This window comes from Eubalaena glacialis, chromosome X (genome assembly GCF_028564815.1).
Source record: "Eubalaena glacialis isolate mEubGla1 chromosome X, mEubGla1.1.hap2.+ XY, whole genome shotgun sequence".
NCBI lineage: Eukaryota > Metazoa > Chordata > Mammalia > Artiodactyla > Balaenidae > Eubalaena > Eubalaena glacialis.
Window position 1 is genome coordinate 20,799,954 of NC_083736.1, and position 17,577 is coordinate 20,817,530.

Consider the following 17,577-nt stretch of genomic DNA (forward strand, 5'->3'; position numbering starts at 1 on the left):
GACTCATATTGCAAATACTGCCTACTGCTGTGAACCAATGGGAAATGATAGGCGACAATGAAGAGACACCTCAGTCACCCATATAGATAAAAGAGCAGGAGTTCTTTAGCTTTCTCAGGTAAAAAATGAAGGTAACAAAGTACCTAACTGCCAAGGTTGTTATGAGGATTGTACATAAATTAATACTTTCAAAGCACTTAGACTAGTTCCTGACACATAATAAGCACTAAATAAGTGTTTATAAAATTAAGATATTAATTAACATACATGAATAATTTAAAGAAGTGGTAAGCTACTGATATGTCTGTCTTCAAATGAAGAATTTACTTATATAGTAGTCTCAGGGGTATCAGTGCATCAATACTATGATAATCTTCACAAAGAAACAAATTGTACTCATGCTTATTTTATTCTGTCACGGAAACACTTGTAAAAACAAGAGGATGACTGGCTGAGATGTCCAATAAAGGGAATGAAATATGATCAATGTCTATTAATTTATCAGTTCCTGATATTAGTTAGAACACAGACTGTGAAACCAGTTTATGAGTGTATATGTTAAGTGAATGTGAAAAACAATCAAAGGTGATAAAAAACAAATGAAAACATGGAAGAACACTACGAATTATGCAATAACGCCTTTCCTAGGCACACCAGCCCAGTTCCTTCCTGCCTCTAAACTTCTATAAAATGTGTTAATAGTTGTGCCAATGAGCTATCCTGATTCTGAAAACCTATAGATGAGTTAGGACATTGCACCTGGAAATAGATTTAAAGAAAGAAAATCCAGTGTATCTGCACCTGCTAGGCCAACAATCCTAATGATCTTGAAGAAACTTACCTGAGTGTTTGGGGACACTAGTTCTCTGAAATCTGATGAAAAACATAGATCCTCTTTCCAGAAAAATCCAAATAGCTCTAAAATTCTACACACAATTTTAAGGAATTCACAGATCTCCTGGAGCCCATCAATGGACTTCCAGTTAAAGAATCCAATGTCAAACAAACTGATTATGCCTAATTAAAAATCAACTTACCTAACCCCCACTGAACCAAACTTTGCATCCTGGGCTTAGTTTGGGAGTACATTTCCTAAAAAGATGAGAAAAAAAAAAAGAATCAATAGGATTTGCTGATTAGAAAGTAGCAATAAATATATTTGTCTTTACTGAATAAATTATCATGTTATTAGCACTTTTTGAACAAAGGGATACACTGTCTATCTGGGTTTTTTGTGTTGTTTTTCCTTTTCTAATTTCCCCTTCACCACAAATTGCTCAGCAGAATGGCTTATTATTGCCACAGGAAGCAAAGATTTCAAGTAGAGTGGTTTCAACAACCCAGCCTTTTCATTCTTCTACTGAAATTGAAGAGGACGAAAAAAAATCAATCCCCTTGATAATTAAAGTGGATATTCTTTCCCTGTGAGATTAAATCATTCATATTAAGTCTATTTCCTGATTTGCCATGATTTTAGAGCCTATGTCTGAAAACTGCCCATTTGAAGCAGGAATGACCAGCTTTAATGGGACAAAGGAGTCTATATCCAGGTTTGGAGAAACATTTACCCCAAATGAGCAAATGAAGTATTAACATTCTCTTAATGACAACAATAAAAAGGCTTTGTACATGAACATCAGATGATCCTAAAGAAAGCAAGGGACTACTTCAAAAAGTGTACAGTAAAGATGGGAAAAGAGATATGTGGGTATCAGAAGATATCAGAACCAGTTGCCACTTGGAAAAGGATTTGTTTATTTTAATTCAGTTCAAGTCAGAGCAAGTTACCCTAATACTGTTAAATGGCCTTAAATAATAAGTGCTGAATTTGGGTGAGGACATAAAGAACATTAAAAAAACCTGAGTACTGCTTCATTAAAATCCATTATTAGTTTTTTTCTGCACATGAAAAGAGAAAAACTACAGATCAATGTCTAGACTGCCCACTTCTTTTGCTAGCATAATGTTTACTATGAAGAAAAATTAAATCAGTTCTTCAAGAAAGGGACTAGAACTTGTAGGCCTGAAAATGGAGCCAGGAATGAGAAAAATTTTCATTCATGAAGACTTCAATCTATAGGAAAATAAAACCAGTGTAATCACACAAAAAAAGCTTTTTTACATATAACTAGTACAAATAAACATGTTGATAACTATTCTGAGGCATTTTGTTGCACTAGGCATCATGCACAGATGAAAACGTAAAAAACAAAAAGCAACCTTGGGTTGAAGGGTAGAGACAAAGTACTTTTATAACCACAAAAAAAAAAAGAGCAAGAGGGCTTCCCTGGTGGCGCAGTGGCTGAGAATCTGCCTGCTAATGCAGGGGACACAGGTTCGTGCCCTGGTCTGGGAAGATCCCACATGCCGCGGAGCAACTAGGCCCGTGAGCCACAACTGCTGAGCCTGCGCGTCTGGAGCCTGTGTTCTGCAACAAGAGAGGCCGCGATAGTGAGAGGCCCGCGCACCGCGATGAAGAGTGGCCCCCGCTTGCCGCAACAGGAGAAAGCCCTCGCACAGAAACGAAGACCCAACATAGCAATCAATCAATCAATCAATCAATCAATCTTTAAAAAAAAAAAAAGAGCAACAGAGAAATAACAGTAGCCATGCCTACATGATACAGAAATATTTGCAAATGTGCTGACCTTATCTTAACCACCAGCAGATGGTTTAAAAATCTTCTAGTCCATTCTCTACGTCTGCGTCTTTATTCCTGTCCTGCCCCTAGGTTCTTCAGAACCTTTTTTTTTTTTTATATTCCATATATATGTTAGCATACGGTATTTGTTTTTCTCTTTCTGACTTACTTCACTCTGTATGACAGACTCTAGGTCCATCCACCTCACTACAAATAACTCAATTTCGTTTCTTTTTACGGCTGAGTAATATTACATTGTATGTATGTGCCACACCTTCTTTATCCATTCATCTGTTGATGGACACTATGTCCTGGCTATTGTAAACAGAGCTGCAATGAACATTGTGGTACATGACTCTCTTTGAATTATGGTTTTCTCAGGGTACATGCCCAGTAGTGGGATTGCTGGGTCGTATGGTAGTTCTATTTTTAGTTTTTTAAGGAACCTCCATACTGTTCTCCATAGTGGCTTGAGGACACGGGGAGGGGGAAGGGTAAGCTGGGACGAAGTGAGAGAGTGGCATGGACATATATACACTACCAAATGTAAAATAGATAGCTAGTGGGAAGCACCCGCATAGCACAGGGAGATCAGCTCGGTGCTTTGTGACCACGTAGAGGGGTGGGATAGGGAGGGTGGGAAGAAGACACAAGAGGGAGGAGATATGGGGATATATGTATATGTATAGCTGATTCACTTTGTTATAAAGCAGAAACTAACACACAATTGTAAAGCAAGTATACTCCAATAAAGATGTTAAAATTAAAAAATCTTCTAGAACAAGAGAATAAAGTTTAAGTGTGTTACAACACATTATGTATAAAGTCTTTAGGTATTTCATAACTCAATAATATGGTTACGGTACTTTAGTATAATGGCCTAATTTATGCTATTTTCTTTCTAAATTGGTGAACAAAAGTTCAGCACTGGCACAGACAGTGGAAATTAAAAATTTTAAAACAAGTTCTGGATGAAAATTGAGTTTATCATCTCAAGCAAAGTAAATCTAGACCATGCCACACACATCTACATTCTTTTACTTTGTCATCAGTTTTCAAAATCAAGATCAAGTGTGGCAAATATACATATCAAAGCCCACGAAAACATTCTGTAGACTGTAAACTTCAGTTTCCAATGTTAAAAATTGCACACATGCTTTCATGAACATAATGACAAATGCCTGATTTAAAACCTGAGCAGTAAAAGTCAATTTGTATATGCAGATCTTTGGTCACTAAGGGAAACAGTTAAGTACTCAAGTATGTAATTCCACCCTCTTTTAGTTATCTACACTCCTATTATAGCATTCAAAATCCTCTGTACCCATTCCTGTTTAAAGTGGTACTGGGATTCCCCTGGTGGCACACTTGTTAAGAATCTGCCTGCCAACGCAGGGGACACGGGTTTGAGCCCTGGTCCAGGAGGATCCCACATGCCGCAGGGCAACTAAGCCCGTATGCCACAACTACTGAGCCTGCGGTCTAGAGCCCGTGAGCCACAACTATTGAGCCCGTGTGCCACAACTACTGAAGGCCACGCACCTAGAGACCGTTCTCTGCAACAAGAGAAGCCACCTCAATGAGAAGCCCGCGCACCGCAACAAATAGTAGCCCCGGCTCGCTGCAATTAGAGAAAGCCTGCACGCAGCAACGAAGACCCAACACAGCCAAAAATAAATAAATAAATAAATAAATAAATAAAATAAAATAAAGTGGTACTGACTTGTAGAATCTCTGTGGGGAGAGAAACTTCCTAATTTTGATATAAATGTTTACACTGTACCCTTTTCCTTCTTCTGAAGTTCCAGCCCCATATCCTCCCCTGGTGGACAATAATGTTTTCATAGCCGCAACCAACAAGATAGGCACCATGGGGGAATTCCCTGGCAGTCCAGTAGTTAGGACTCGGCGCTTTCACTGCTGTGGCCCAGGTTCAAGTCCTGGTCGGGGAACTAAGATCCCACAAGCCGCGCGGCCTGGCCAAAAAAAAAAAGATAGGTACCATGGGCCTCTGCTCTCTAGTCAACATGACACAGGCTGCCCAGTGGGAGGGAAACTCTCTCTGCAGCTATGGCGACAGCTGCCACCAGGAAGGTAGGGCTCTCTGCTCCCCTCCAGAGATGGCACTGACGAACATTTTTAAGTCAGGCACTCTTAAGTTGGGGCCCTTTATTGTGCCTTTTTCTGAAAACATGCAGCCAGTATAGACTTTTTACTACTGACTCTAAACAGAAATGCATTCATTCCATTTTCAGAACAGCTGTCTGTACCTGACACCAACTTGTATATGGTTCGCAATAATGTCGGAGATGGGAGATGCTTTCTTCAAGGTGGGTCCTTGGCTCTTCCACATATTTAGACTGACCCTCAGGAACAGAGTAGAGTGAAAGCTGCAAAGATTGAAAAACAAAATAAAAAGAAATTAAGAAGTGTACACAGTAATGAAATAACAATCAATTATTAAATTTGTAATAACTCACAAACTACAGTGAATAAGGGTTATGTGTACCCTGAACCTTGCTTCAGACGATCTTTGCACCTTAATCAATAAGGACAAGGCCAAGAGAGCAGGGCTATGAGGTGTCCTAGCCTCCCCCAACCCTACTCATAGCAGACAAAGCAGTCCCCTTTTACCCATTTTATATATTAGTATTCGTTATTTCATCTTAGATTTAGTTTGGAAAAAGGATTCTATTACTCTAAATGGTGGGTTGAAGGTGGGATAGGAAAAAAAAGCTTGAGAATAACTGAATAGCATATGACTTAGTTCTAGTGATCAGTCTAGTGCTAATCAAAGCAGAATAGCAGGTTTGTTCCCCACCAGAGAGGAAACGTTTCACAGCCACCACTGGCTGCCTCCTTCACCCTCAAAAATGCCACTGTCCCAAGGCCTGAGAAGAAGAGAGTAAAGGGCAAAAAAAACAAGCTATTTAGCTTTAGGTAAACACCATTCAAGTAACCCTGACCATAACTGAAGGTAGATCTTTTTTTTTTTTTTTTAATTTATTTATTTATTATTTTTGGCTGTGTTGGGTCTTCGTTTCCGCGCGAGGCCTTTCTCTAGTTGTGGCGAGCGGGGGCCACTCTTCATCGCGGTGTGCGGGCCTCTCACTATCGCGGCCTCTCTTGTTGCGGAGCACAGGCTCCAGACGCGCAGGCTCAGCAGTTGTGGCTCATGGGCCTAGCTGCTCCGCAGCATGTGGGATCTTCCCAGACCACGGCTCGAACCCGTGTCCTCTGCTTTGGCAGGCAGATTCTCAACCACTGCGCCACCAGGGAAGCCCGAAGGTAGATCTTTATGACACTTTACTCACAAGTCAAAAGAAACCAAATATCTAAAATAATCAGTGGGAAGTATAGACAAAAAGGAATGTAAACAATGTAGAGATGATTTCCTGTTTTATTTATTTAGTATTTATTAAGCATCTACTTATGAGCCTCTAATCCAGCCAAGAAGCAGGATGAGCCCTGGTCTTTAATTTCTTAGGAGAGGGAAAAATGTGAATGTTTTCCTGGCTTGATAAGCAGTCTGGAAGCAGGCAGATCACTTAGAAGTGACTTGGGCTTACAATCTACTGGGACAGAGCAGATTCCCCACTAAAAATCTAGGAGATATTCCTTAACTATGCCCTTAGCTAAGTACCATTAATTAAAGTTGAAAAAGCCATAGTCTAGCAGCTTCCCACAAGGAAAAACTATTTCCTCCTTTTAAATATCTTCTGAATTGTCCTATCTTCCTGATGTTCAATTTGTATGCTTCCCATAGTAACTAAATCACATATTCAAAATATATCACAACATGTTACCTCATTAACCTTCACAGCAGCTTTGTGAGATGAGTCCTTTTTTGCTGATGCATAGACTTTGAAGGTGAGCAGGCTCAGGCTGGCCGGCCCCACAGACCTCTGAATTACCTGAAACACAGAAACAATCTTAAGCCTTCTCTCAATTCTACAAACTGAAGGTACATAACGTGGGCACATTTGCAACCTCAGCCACTCCTGCCCTGAGAGGCTTATTGAGCGTTATGAGAAATTCCCGAAGTTTTATGGAAGTCAGAAACTAAAAAACATGTTCTCGGGCTTCCCTGGTGGCGCAGTGGTTGAGAGTCTGCCTGCCAATGCAGGGGACGTGGGTTCGAGCCCTGGTCTGGGAGGATCCCACATGCCGTGGAGCAACTAGGCCCGTGAGCCACAACTACTGAGCCTGCGCGTCTGGAGCCTGTGCTCCGCAACAAGAGAGGCCGCGACAGTGAGAGGCCCGCGCACCGCGATGAAGAGTGGCCCCCATTTGCCGCAACTAGAGAAAGCCCTCGCGCGGAAACGAAGACCCAACACAGCCAAAAATAAATAAATTAATTAATTAATTAAAAAAAAAAAAAGAACCTCTGCTTAAAAAAAACAAAAAACAAAAAACAAAACAAAACAAAAAATGTTCTCGTGGACTTAAAATTCCAGGTCCCCTTTATCTTCATTTCCAAAACAGCAGTTCCTGAGTTTTCTACTTAGCCTTTCAAGGAAAATAAAAGATACACCTCCCCTACCCTCCCCAATAACAACAGGGGAAGGAGCTTTTTTTTTTTTTTTTGGCTGCATTGGGTCTTCGTTGCCATGCACGGGCTTTCACTAGTTGCAGCGAGCGGGGGTTACTCTTGGTTGTGGTGCGTGGGCTACCCATTGCGGTGGCTTCTCTTGTTGTGGAGCATGGGCTCTAGGCGCGCAGGCTTCAGTAGTTGTGGCACACGGGCTCAGTAGTTGTGGCTCTTGGGCTCTAGAGCGCAGGCTCAGCAGTTGTGGCACACGGGCTTAGGTGCTCCGGGGCATGTGGGATCTTCCCAGACCAAGGCTTGAACCTGTGTCCCCTGCATTAGCAGGCGGATTCTTTAACCACTGCACCACCAGGGAAGCCCGGGAAGGAGTTTTTAATGATCTCACCTAGTGATTCATTGAACAGAGTGAAGATTCTTTCGATAATTCCAATAATCAAACTTTGAGCAGCTCCCCCTTTCCATTCCCACCCAGAACCGCTCTCCCCCAACCTCAGTTCCCAAACTCAGTCTCTTTCTGTGCCTTGCTCTCCCTGACTAGGTCACTCATGCCCATGGCTTCAACATGAAGCCAGTGACCCCTAGATATGCAGCTCCAGCCCAGAGCTCTCTCCTGAGTTCCCAACTCCCTTATCCTACTGCTTCTGGACATTTCCACTTGGATGGGACACAAGCTCCCTACACCAAGAACACCCAAAACCAACTCATCAGGATCCTGTCTGTGCCTCCAAGTCTATACTAGGCCTGATAGGTGAATGTGTGCTGTGGAATCTAGAAAGCTTTTTTAAAAGTGATACATTTTAAAAATTAATACACAGCACTTGACCATCTTGCATCTTTACCCCAGAAATGCCCCCTCTTCCTCTACTTCTTCTCTCAGGAATGGTGCCACCATCCACCTAGACAACCCAATCGGAAACTCTGAGGTCATCTCCACTGCCCCCACCGCCATCCTACTGGTCATTAAGTCCTGTTAATTCTGCCTATTAAATGAACTTAATTCACTCTCTCCTCTTTATCTTCTCCTGTACAATCTACCCTTGGGCCCTTGTTTCTTTCCTGGATTGTTTCCAACAGCTTAATTCGAAATGTTCACCTGGCCCTCTGATGACTCAAACCACCACACTGCAAAGGAACGATCTTTCTGAACTGCAAACCCGAATATCTTCTATCCTTATTTGAGATCCTTTGGTATTCATTACCTAGGACTTTTATGTGAGCCAAACAAGGCCCATTTATGATCTGACCCCAACCACCTTCTTAACTTCACCTGTCACTCTGCCTTTTCCCACAAAACTTGAACTCCCTATATTTCTCCCATGCTGCTTCCCAGCCTCGTGGGTTCACACATGCTGGTTCCTCTGCCTAGAATGTTCTATATTTGCTTTGCCTTTCTGTACAATTGCCTAAGGGCATGGAGACTTATTGCTTTTCTTTTCTTATTTATCCATTTATTTATGTCTATCAAGTTCTCCCTCCCAAACTGGAAGCCCTTTCAGGATGGGGCTGTGTCTTACCCTGTATTCCTCATGTCTATAACTGTGCCTAACACATAAGAAATGCTCAAGAACTGTTTAATGCCTGCATGAATGGACAGAAGAGAGGCAAAAAATAAATGACCGGTTGACTTGTTCTAACTACTTAGGCATGATTTGGCATCACGGAAATCATATTCCTGAGATCTGCAGTGCCCGTAATGTGAAAGACTATGCTACTCTGCAATACTCACAAAACATGTAATGCTAGATAAAACCTAAAAAGGTCTGTTGAAATGTATGCCTTGGGCTTCCCTGGTGGTGCAGTGGTTAAGAATCCACCTGCCAATGCAGGGCACACGGGTTCGAGCCCTGGTCCGGGAAGATCCCACGTGCCACGGAGCAACTAAGCCCGTGCGCCACAACTACTGAGCCTGCGCTCTAGAGCCCGCGAGCCACAACTACTAAGCCCACGCACCACAACTACTGAAGCCTGCACGCCTAGAGCCCGTGCTCCGCGACAAGAGAAGCCACTGCAGTGAGAAGCCCGCGCACTGCAATGAAGAGTAGCCCCTGCTCGTCTCAACTAAAGAAAGCCTGCACGCAGCAACGAAGGCCCAACGCAGCCAAAAAAAAATGAATAAATAAAATAAAATAAAAATTTTTTTTTAAACGTATGCCTGAAGTTGCACACAAAAAAGGAAATACCCATATTTCAGAAGCAAATAAAGAGCTAGAAGCTATTTTTAAAAGGAGTGGTTATTACTTAAGCTGGTTTAAAAATAATTAACACACCCTAAAGCATTAAGTGGAATACTTAAAAGATATTTATTTCCAGGCAATATTGCCACTAATTTTTTTTGCTTCCAGGATAAAGGTTAGTGAGCCACTGCTAACAGTCAGTGTGGTCCCTCCCTACTTCCCAGGAGAGGGCCTATTAGGCTGCTGGTATCTGCAGGTGCCAACTCACTGCTCTCTGCCTTCTGGGTTTGTCCACAACTTACTGACAACACTACTTAACCTGGGGACTTTCCACCGAGCCAGCTGGCAGGCACCGCCCCAACTTTGTTTCAGATTCCCTTTCTTACCGTCAATAGCTGGTGCCCCACCCCTTTTCCCACTTCCTCATCCAAGCATTTTGGGTTCATGTTGTCCCCTTTTTCATCCTCATTTGATATAATGCCTTGTGTTGACCTTTTAAATTCTTTTCTTTTTTTAAATAAATTTACTTATTTATTTTTGGCTGCGTTGGGTCTTCGTTGCTGCATGCGAGAGCTCTCTAGTTGTCACGAGCGGGGGCTACTCTTCGTTGCGGTGCGCGGGTTTCTCATTGCAGTAGCTTCTCTTGTTATGGAGCACGGGCTCTATGCGTATGAGCTTCAGTAGTTGTGGCTCGTAGGCTCTAGAGCGCAGGCTCAGTAGTTGTGATGCACGGGCTTAGTTGCTCCACTGCATGTGGGATCTTCCCGGACCAGGGCTCGAACCCGTGTCCCCTGCACTGGCAGGCGGATTCCTAACCACTGCGCCACCAGGGAAGTCCCCAGATACCTTTTTGAGTTAGTGTTTTTGTTTCCTTTTGATATATTCCCGGAAGTGGAATTGCTGGATCATATGGTAGGTCTATTTTTAATTTTTTTTGAAGAACCTCCATACTGTTTTCCATGGTAGCCGCACCAATTTACAATTCCATCAGCAGCGCACAAGGGTTCCCTTTTCTCCACATCCATGCCAGCATTCATCTCGTCTTTTTTTTTTTTAACATATATATTTATTTACTTATTTTATTATTTATTTTTGGCTGTGTCGGGTCTCAGCTGCAGCATGCAGGATCTTCGTTGCGGCGCGCAGGCTCTTCGTTGTGGGGAGTGGGCTTCTCTCTAGTTGTGGCGTGCAGGTTTTCTCTCTCTAGTTGTGGCGCTCAGGCTCCAGAGTGTGTGGGCTCTGTAGTTTGCAGCACGCATGCACAGTAGTTGCGGCGTGTGGGCTCAGTTGCCCCACAGCATGAGGGATCTTACTTCTCTGACCAGGGATCGAACCCGCGTCCCCTGCATTGGAAGGCGGATTCTTAACCACTGAACCACCAGGGAAGTCCCTCATCTCTTGTCTTTTTGATGATGGCTATTGTAACAGAGGTGAGGTGGTATCTCATGGTGGTTTTAATTTGCATTTTCCAAAAGACTTGTGATGTTGAGCATCTTTTCATGTACCTTCTGGCCTTTTGTATATCTTATTTGGAGAAATGTCTACTCAGGTCCTTTGCCCATTTTTTAATTGGGTTATTTGTTTGTTTGTTTTTTGCTATTGAGTTGTATGTGTTCTTTATATACTTTAGATATTAACCCCTTATCAGATATATGGTGTGCAAATATTTTTTTTCTGTTCTGTAGGTTGTCTTTTCGCTTTGTTGATGGTTTCTTTTGCTGTGCAGAGGTTTTTCAGTTTGATGTAGTCTCACCTGTTTATTTTTTATTTTGCTGCTTGTACTTTAGGTGTCATTAATTTCTACTTTATTTTTCCCTCTTGTCCATTTTTCTAGTTTTAATATTATGCTAAGCCTGCCCTTTTATTGCCCAAGTTGTTTTCTTCATCTTCCTCTTCTCCTGTTAGTCACTCCCATTCCACAGCAAGAACTGTGGCCACAAGGGTGGTAGCACTCAAGAAAGGTCCCTCTTGCAGTTGCCCTTTCCGTTTCCTGCAAGCTCTCAACAAACAAAACAAAACAAAACAAACAAAAAACAAACCTCATCCCCAGAGACTTGGGAGATACAGAGATTAACACTCCCCAGGGCCACAATTCTCTCTGCAGAGGTTTACTTCAGGGTTTATCAATCTCAGCACTGTTGACATTTTGAGCTGGATCATCCTTTGTTGGGAGGCTGTCCTGTGCACTGTAGGAGGCTTAGCAGCATCCCTGGCCTCTACCCACTAGATGCCACTGCCAACCACTCCCAGCCATAAGTCAAAAATGTGTCTAGACATTGACAAAAGTCTCCTGGGGGGCATCCTCCCGCCTTGAGAAGCACCAATCTACATGAATAAATATTATTTTCTGATATCTCTCACCATCTAGATTTTTTTTTTTTAAGATAAAACACAAGTCAAATTTATTGTTAGATTTGTCCACAGTCAGCAGTGGTGATCTTCTTGCTGGTCTTGCCATTCCTGGACCCAAAGCGCTCCATGGCTTCCACAGTATTCATGCCCTCTTCCACCTTGCCAAAGACCACATGCTTGCCATCCAACCACTCAGTCTGGGCAGTGCAGATGAAAAACTGGGAACCGTTTGTGTTGAGGCCAGCATTTGCCATGGACAAGATGCCAGGACCCGTATGCTTCAGGACGAAATTCTCATCATCAAATTTCTCCCCATAGATGGACTTGCCACCAGTGCCATTATGGCGTGTGAAGTCACCACCCTGGCACATAAATCCCGGAATTATTCTGTGAAAGCAGGAACCTTTATAACCAAAGCCTTTCTCCCCAGTGCTCAGAGCATGAAAGTTTTCTGCTGTCTTTGGAACTTTGTCTGCAAACAGCTCCAATCTGTTAACATAGCTTTATGGATTGGATGAGCAGTCACTTCTTGGTTTCCAGGTCCCTTACCTCGAAGGAGACACGGCCCAAGGGCTCACCGTCGATGGCGATGTCAAAGAACACGGTAGGGCCGACCATGGTTGGGCAGCATGGGAGGTTCCGGGGTGACGGCGTCTGCAAAGCAGCCACCATCTAGATTTTAAGATCTGTGGCCTTAAACCTAATACACAGTGATAGAAATCAGAATAGTCGATGCCTGGGAGGTGAAGCTTGCATGGGGTAGACTTACTAAGAAGGGGCACAAGGGAACTTTCTGCAGTGACAGAAATGATCTATATCTTCATTGGGTGTGAGTTACAGAAGGTGTATACACTTGTCAAAACTCAAATTGTAGCACGATCTGTACAATGTACAATCTGTGCATCTCACTGTATGTAAATTACATGTCAAAAAAAATCCACACAGACCTAAACCATGTCAAGTTTATGCCAAAATATGGGTGGGAACTGCAGGTCAAGGGTGATTCTTAGGAAGGAGTCAGCCATACACCTGACCATGGTAAGGATCTAGGTGGTACTGACCTGTGCAATGGAAACTCACAGAAAGAGCCTGGGTAAAAGATCCACAGGCAGACAAACCTGACACTGATGCACTACCCAGCATCTTGGGTGGTTCACTTTCTTTTTTGGCATCAAAGAGGGCTCCTCATAGTGACAGACTACCCCATCCTGCCTTGACCAGATGTTATCACAAATGGGGATTCTCAATGCTGAGTCCCTACTGGGTGGCTATCATAATTTGTTGGAGCTCAGATTGATTATACAGGCTAACCCATTCAATATCAGAATTTAAGAAGGAAAGTCTGTTAAAATGGGCAGAGATCACCCCAGGAAAGTGTGAGGGCAATAAAGGGGGCAAAGAATCTTCTTCTTCAACCTTTTGTCTACCCAAGGAAGAAAAAGAATATGAATCTGGAAGTTAGCTCTCCTGAAGAAAGATTTAACCAACTGGGTCATAATCACTAAAGCTCTAGCTTTATCATCTTTTCTCCCATGGGTACTCCTGTTGGGTTGCCTTGTGAGACACGAACACAAAGGCTTTCTCTCTCCATGAGGGGTCCTGACCCATTATGGTACAACCAGAATGAAAATACCTCCTGGGAAATGAGATCTCCCCTGGACCTCTTCTGATGAGGGGCTGGAACCTCTAGACTGTGTGTACCCATGGCCTGAGCACTCACTGTCCCAAGTGACAGTCCTTGAGAATCCCTGTTTGCCAGGCTCACTCTCCACCCAGGGCAGATGGCTTGGCTCAGAAACTGGGTACACATGCACCTTCCAAGAGCTGATTAAACATTCTCTACTTTGGATTAGATGAGTTTGGCTTGCTAGATCAAAGTCAAGCCCACTCTGTTAAGAGCTGTATGTTCAATGAGTGCTAAGCTACAGCTACAGACTAATTAGATCCAGAGGCTGCATTGCTTTACATCCAGCCTATCCTCTGGAGTGTGCCCTTCAGTCACTAGATGCCCCTCCTGGAATTCAGCTAGTTGAGGGTCTCAAATTAAGGACCCAACGTATTGGCTTGTTTGAAGTTTTAAATATAGCTGTAAGAGACCCACAGTCATAGGGGAAACAGGTGAGTTGGTGACCCTGAGCTTTGCAAACCTCAGAGGGAGTGTCACTGAGTTCCCTGGCTCATGTGGTTAAACATTCTTTCTTTCTGTCTGATTATATTCCCCAGCAAGATATCTTATATACTCTGCTTATCAAGGTATATTCTCCATCTTAGACCTTTGGACTCTCTTTGCTCTCAACTTTTGTTGAGTCCTCAGAGCGCTTAATTGTCAACGGAAACTGAGCACCAGGATTGGCAGTTGGTTGGATGGGGCCCTAACAAGAAGTGTTGTAAAGGAGTAGGTCACCACTGTCTAAAAGGCTTTTGCTTCTTACTCTCTCCACTGGAGCTCATCAGGGACTGATGAGAACAAAACAAATCTGGCTAGGGAAGCAGGGTTATGTATGATATAACAATTAGAAGTGGTCAACTAGAATTTTATTTCAAAAACAAATATTTATTACATACCTATTCCACATCAGGTACCATGCTAAACAGGACACAACACTTAAGCAGACATGGTCCCTGCCCTTACAGAGTTTCCAGGAAGCTTATGAGTTTACTCAAAAAAACTCAGGTTACAACTTTAAAAAAAAAATGTTTTTTAAGACTGAGGCATAAGATTGAGTTTAGCCTTCAGCTCTAGCAGCAAGGGCAGATTCTTGTACACAGTTAACTAAGATATGAATCGGGTGAGGTTACACTCAGATCATAATGGGTACCCAGAAGGCTAAACTATCCTTGTTTTGCAAATAAAAGTGTACTGCCCAGAACTCTAGCTCCAGGACCACTTCCTGATTGTGTCCCAGTAAAACTGCTTCAAGGACAAATAAAACTCTCAAACTGAATAAGCCACCCTCAGAATTATTCAAGGATGCTCAGGAATGGTGGGGCTCAAAACCCTGACAATTTGCTTTCTCTATCAACTTTATGGAAAACCCAGTATATAGTCTCTCTCATTATTAAGAAGGGTATGCTTTTGGGCTTCCCTGGTGGCGCAGCGGTTAAGAATCCGCCTGCCAATGCAGGGGACACGGGTTCGAGCCCTGATCCGGGAAGATCCCACATGCCGCGGAGCAACTAAGCTCGTGCGCCACAACTACTGAGCCTGCGCTCTAGAGCCCGCGAGTCACAACTACTGAAGCCCGCGTGCCTAGAGCCCGTGCTCCGCAACAAGAGAAGCCACTGCAATGAGAAGCCCGCGCACCGCAAGGAAGAGTAGCCCCCGCTTGCCGCAACTAGAGAAAGCCCGTGTGCAGCAACGAAGACCCAACACAGCTAAAAATAAATAAACAACAAAAAAAAGGGTATACTTTTATTCCCCCACAATTACAGATCTATTATTTTATTAGACCTTCCACTAAAAATATATACCAGTTTCCTAACACAACATTTTAAATCAACTATACTTCAGTAAAATAAATTTAAAATATATACGTACATACACCAGTTTCCTTTTCGATAAAACGTAAGCCTCACTTTCCAGGACTGTGTAACATAAAAAGTTTCAGAATCACCTGGGGAGTTTTTTAGAATCACAGATTCCATTGCCTTCCCCCAGAGTATCTGACTCAGTAAACCTAAGAGAGTCCCAAGAAGCTATTCCCACAATCAGCCAAGTTTAGAAAACCACTATTCTAAAAGCAGATGCTTGGGGAACAGTTATTCAACTTAAGTTTGTATAAACACTCAATTGTACTTACTTTTAAAAACATTTGAAAGAATGAAATGAAAACTGTCCTAAACATAAAAAGAAACAGTGACTGGTCAACCAGTCTAGAGAAGTTATGGGATTTATTTACATTCAAGAAAATCTTTCCCATCTTAAACACAACACAAACAATACCCTCCACCCCTAATCCCCTTTCTAACTACCACCCTATTCTTCTATCTCCCTCCACTGACAAAATTATTTTTAAAAAAAGACTGGTTAGAAGGCAGAATAATGGATATCCTTAGCAAGCTGGGGAGTGACTAGAAGGGCCCTGAAGGCTTCTCGAGTGCAAGATATACCAGTATGGTCAGTTTGCAAAAATTCCTTGTAATCTGTGCACCTTCCTGTATGTATGTTATATGTCAACACAAAGTTAGAAAGATAGATTCTGCCTGCTTTCTCTGCTTTATTCCCTCCTCCCCTCACTACTCAAGATATCTAAAACTGGCCTTCCCAAAGCCACCAATGGCCTCCCAGTAACTAAACTCCAATGGACATCTGGCACCTCAGTTGTACCCTGAAACTGGTGACCACTCCACCATCTTCAAACTCTCTCTTCCTTTGGTTTCCAAGTTTCTACTCTAGCTCCATTCTATAAGCTTTGTAGGGCACTCCTTCCATCTCTCTTTGGGCCTTCTCTTCCTCTGTCTGCCCATCTCTTCAAGGCTGACGAGTCAGAGTAGTACTCAACCAACCCTCTTCTCACTCCAGAGCAATTTCACTTAAATCTAACTCTTCAACTACCGCCCTATGCTATTGATACCCAAATCAGTATTCCCAGGCCTGGCCACTCCCTAAGGCTCAGGCTTGTGTGTCTAACTCCCCATGGACATCTTCACCAGGTTTCTCAATTGCTACCTCATAACGAATTCTCTTTCTCCAAAAACCTCTTTTTCTCTGGGTTTCCCTACCTCATTTAATAGCCTTACAAGCCACACAAAGGACAACATCAAAGCAACTCTTTAATGAAACAACGAAAATAGACTTCAAAGACAATAAAATGTGGTCGCTGCCTCCACAATCTAATAAAGCAGATAAACGAATAATTACACCACTTGTGATAAGTACATTACCAGAAAAAGGACAGGAGTAACACAGAAAAAGGAATAATGTACCACGACTGGAAATTCTGGGAAACAACTGTAGAGAGAAGGCAGAATCAACAGTTTATGCCTTTCTGCCTGCCTTCTTTCCTTTCTTTTTTAAGCAAAGTCACCCAACAGATTGATGTAAAGACTGAGCGTCACTAGGAACAGCCTCCGTAAAGAGCAGTAACAAAAGAAACAAAGGTTTGGAACATGAGGATGATTTCTGACACACTACAATCTTTTCAGCTATACTCATAAGTAGCTACAATCTCTAGATGGAGCAAATATAGGCAACCATAAACCATGACTGCTACATATCAACGTTCTCAATCCACAAGTTCCCTTTTAATATCAAGATCAGATGAGGTGGGACTTCCCTGGTGGCACAATGGTTAAGAATCCACCTGCCAATGCAGGGGACACGGGTTCGAGCCCTGGTCTGGGAAGATCACACATGCTGTGGAGCAACTAAGCCCGTGTGCCACAACTACTGAGACTGTGCTCTAGAGCCCGCGAGCCACAACTACTGGGCCCGCGTGCTACAACTACTGAAGCCCGAGCGCCTAGAGCCCGTGCTCTGCAACAAGAGAAGCCACCGCAATGAGAAGACCGCGCACCGCAACGAAGAGTGGCCCCCACTCGCCACAACTAGAGAAAGCCCGTGCGCAGCAACGAAGACCCGATGTAGCCAAAAATAAATAAATAAAATAAAATTTTTAATTATGAAAAAATAAATAAAATAAAATTAGATATTCCTCTATTTACAGGAAATGAGACACAGTTATGTATTTTTTCCCTGTTACACTGCTTCTTTGATCTTCAATCAATCTTTTCTGCAAAAATTTCCATCTGAAAGCATTTTTCATTTAAAAACAAAATGCTTTTAATCTGATTCTTTTCAGTTGTTTAAGAGGTAAAAATGTGATAGGGATTTTTAAAGGTCTATGAAAAGTGACAATACT

General features: G+C 42.7%; 2 protein-coding genes across 2 annotated transcripts in view; both read right to left on the reverse strand.

Moving 5' to 3' along the window:
* The window catches only part of APOO (apolipoprotein O), a 56,980-nt gene that overhangs the window by 28,637 nt on the left and 10,766 nt on the right, over positions 1 to 17,577 (reverse strand). Inside the window, exons 2-4 of the mRNA XM_061178787.1 lie at positions 6,448 to 6,555; positions 4,912 to 5,031; positions 1,038 to 1,092 (exon numbers count right to left, since the gene is read on the reverse strand). Coding sequence (XP_061034770.1) covers positions 1,038 to 1,092; positions 4,912 to 5,031; positions 6,448 to 6,555 — 283 coding nt within the window. The remainder of the gene's footprint in view (positions 1 to 1,037; positions 1,093 to 4,911; positions 5,032 to 6,447; positions 6,556 to 17,577) is intronic.
* LOC133081535 (peptidyl-prolyl cis-trans isomerase A-like) lies at positions 11,740 to 12,278 on the reverse strand. The gene has a single exon (XM_061177672.1). The coding sequence runs from the start codon at positions 12,085 to 12,087 to the stop codon at positions 11,773 to 11,775; it is 315 nt and encodes a 104-aa protein (XP_061033655.1). The 5' UTR covers positions 12,088 to 12,278; the 3' UTR covers positions 11,740 to 11,772.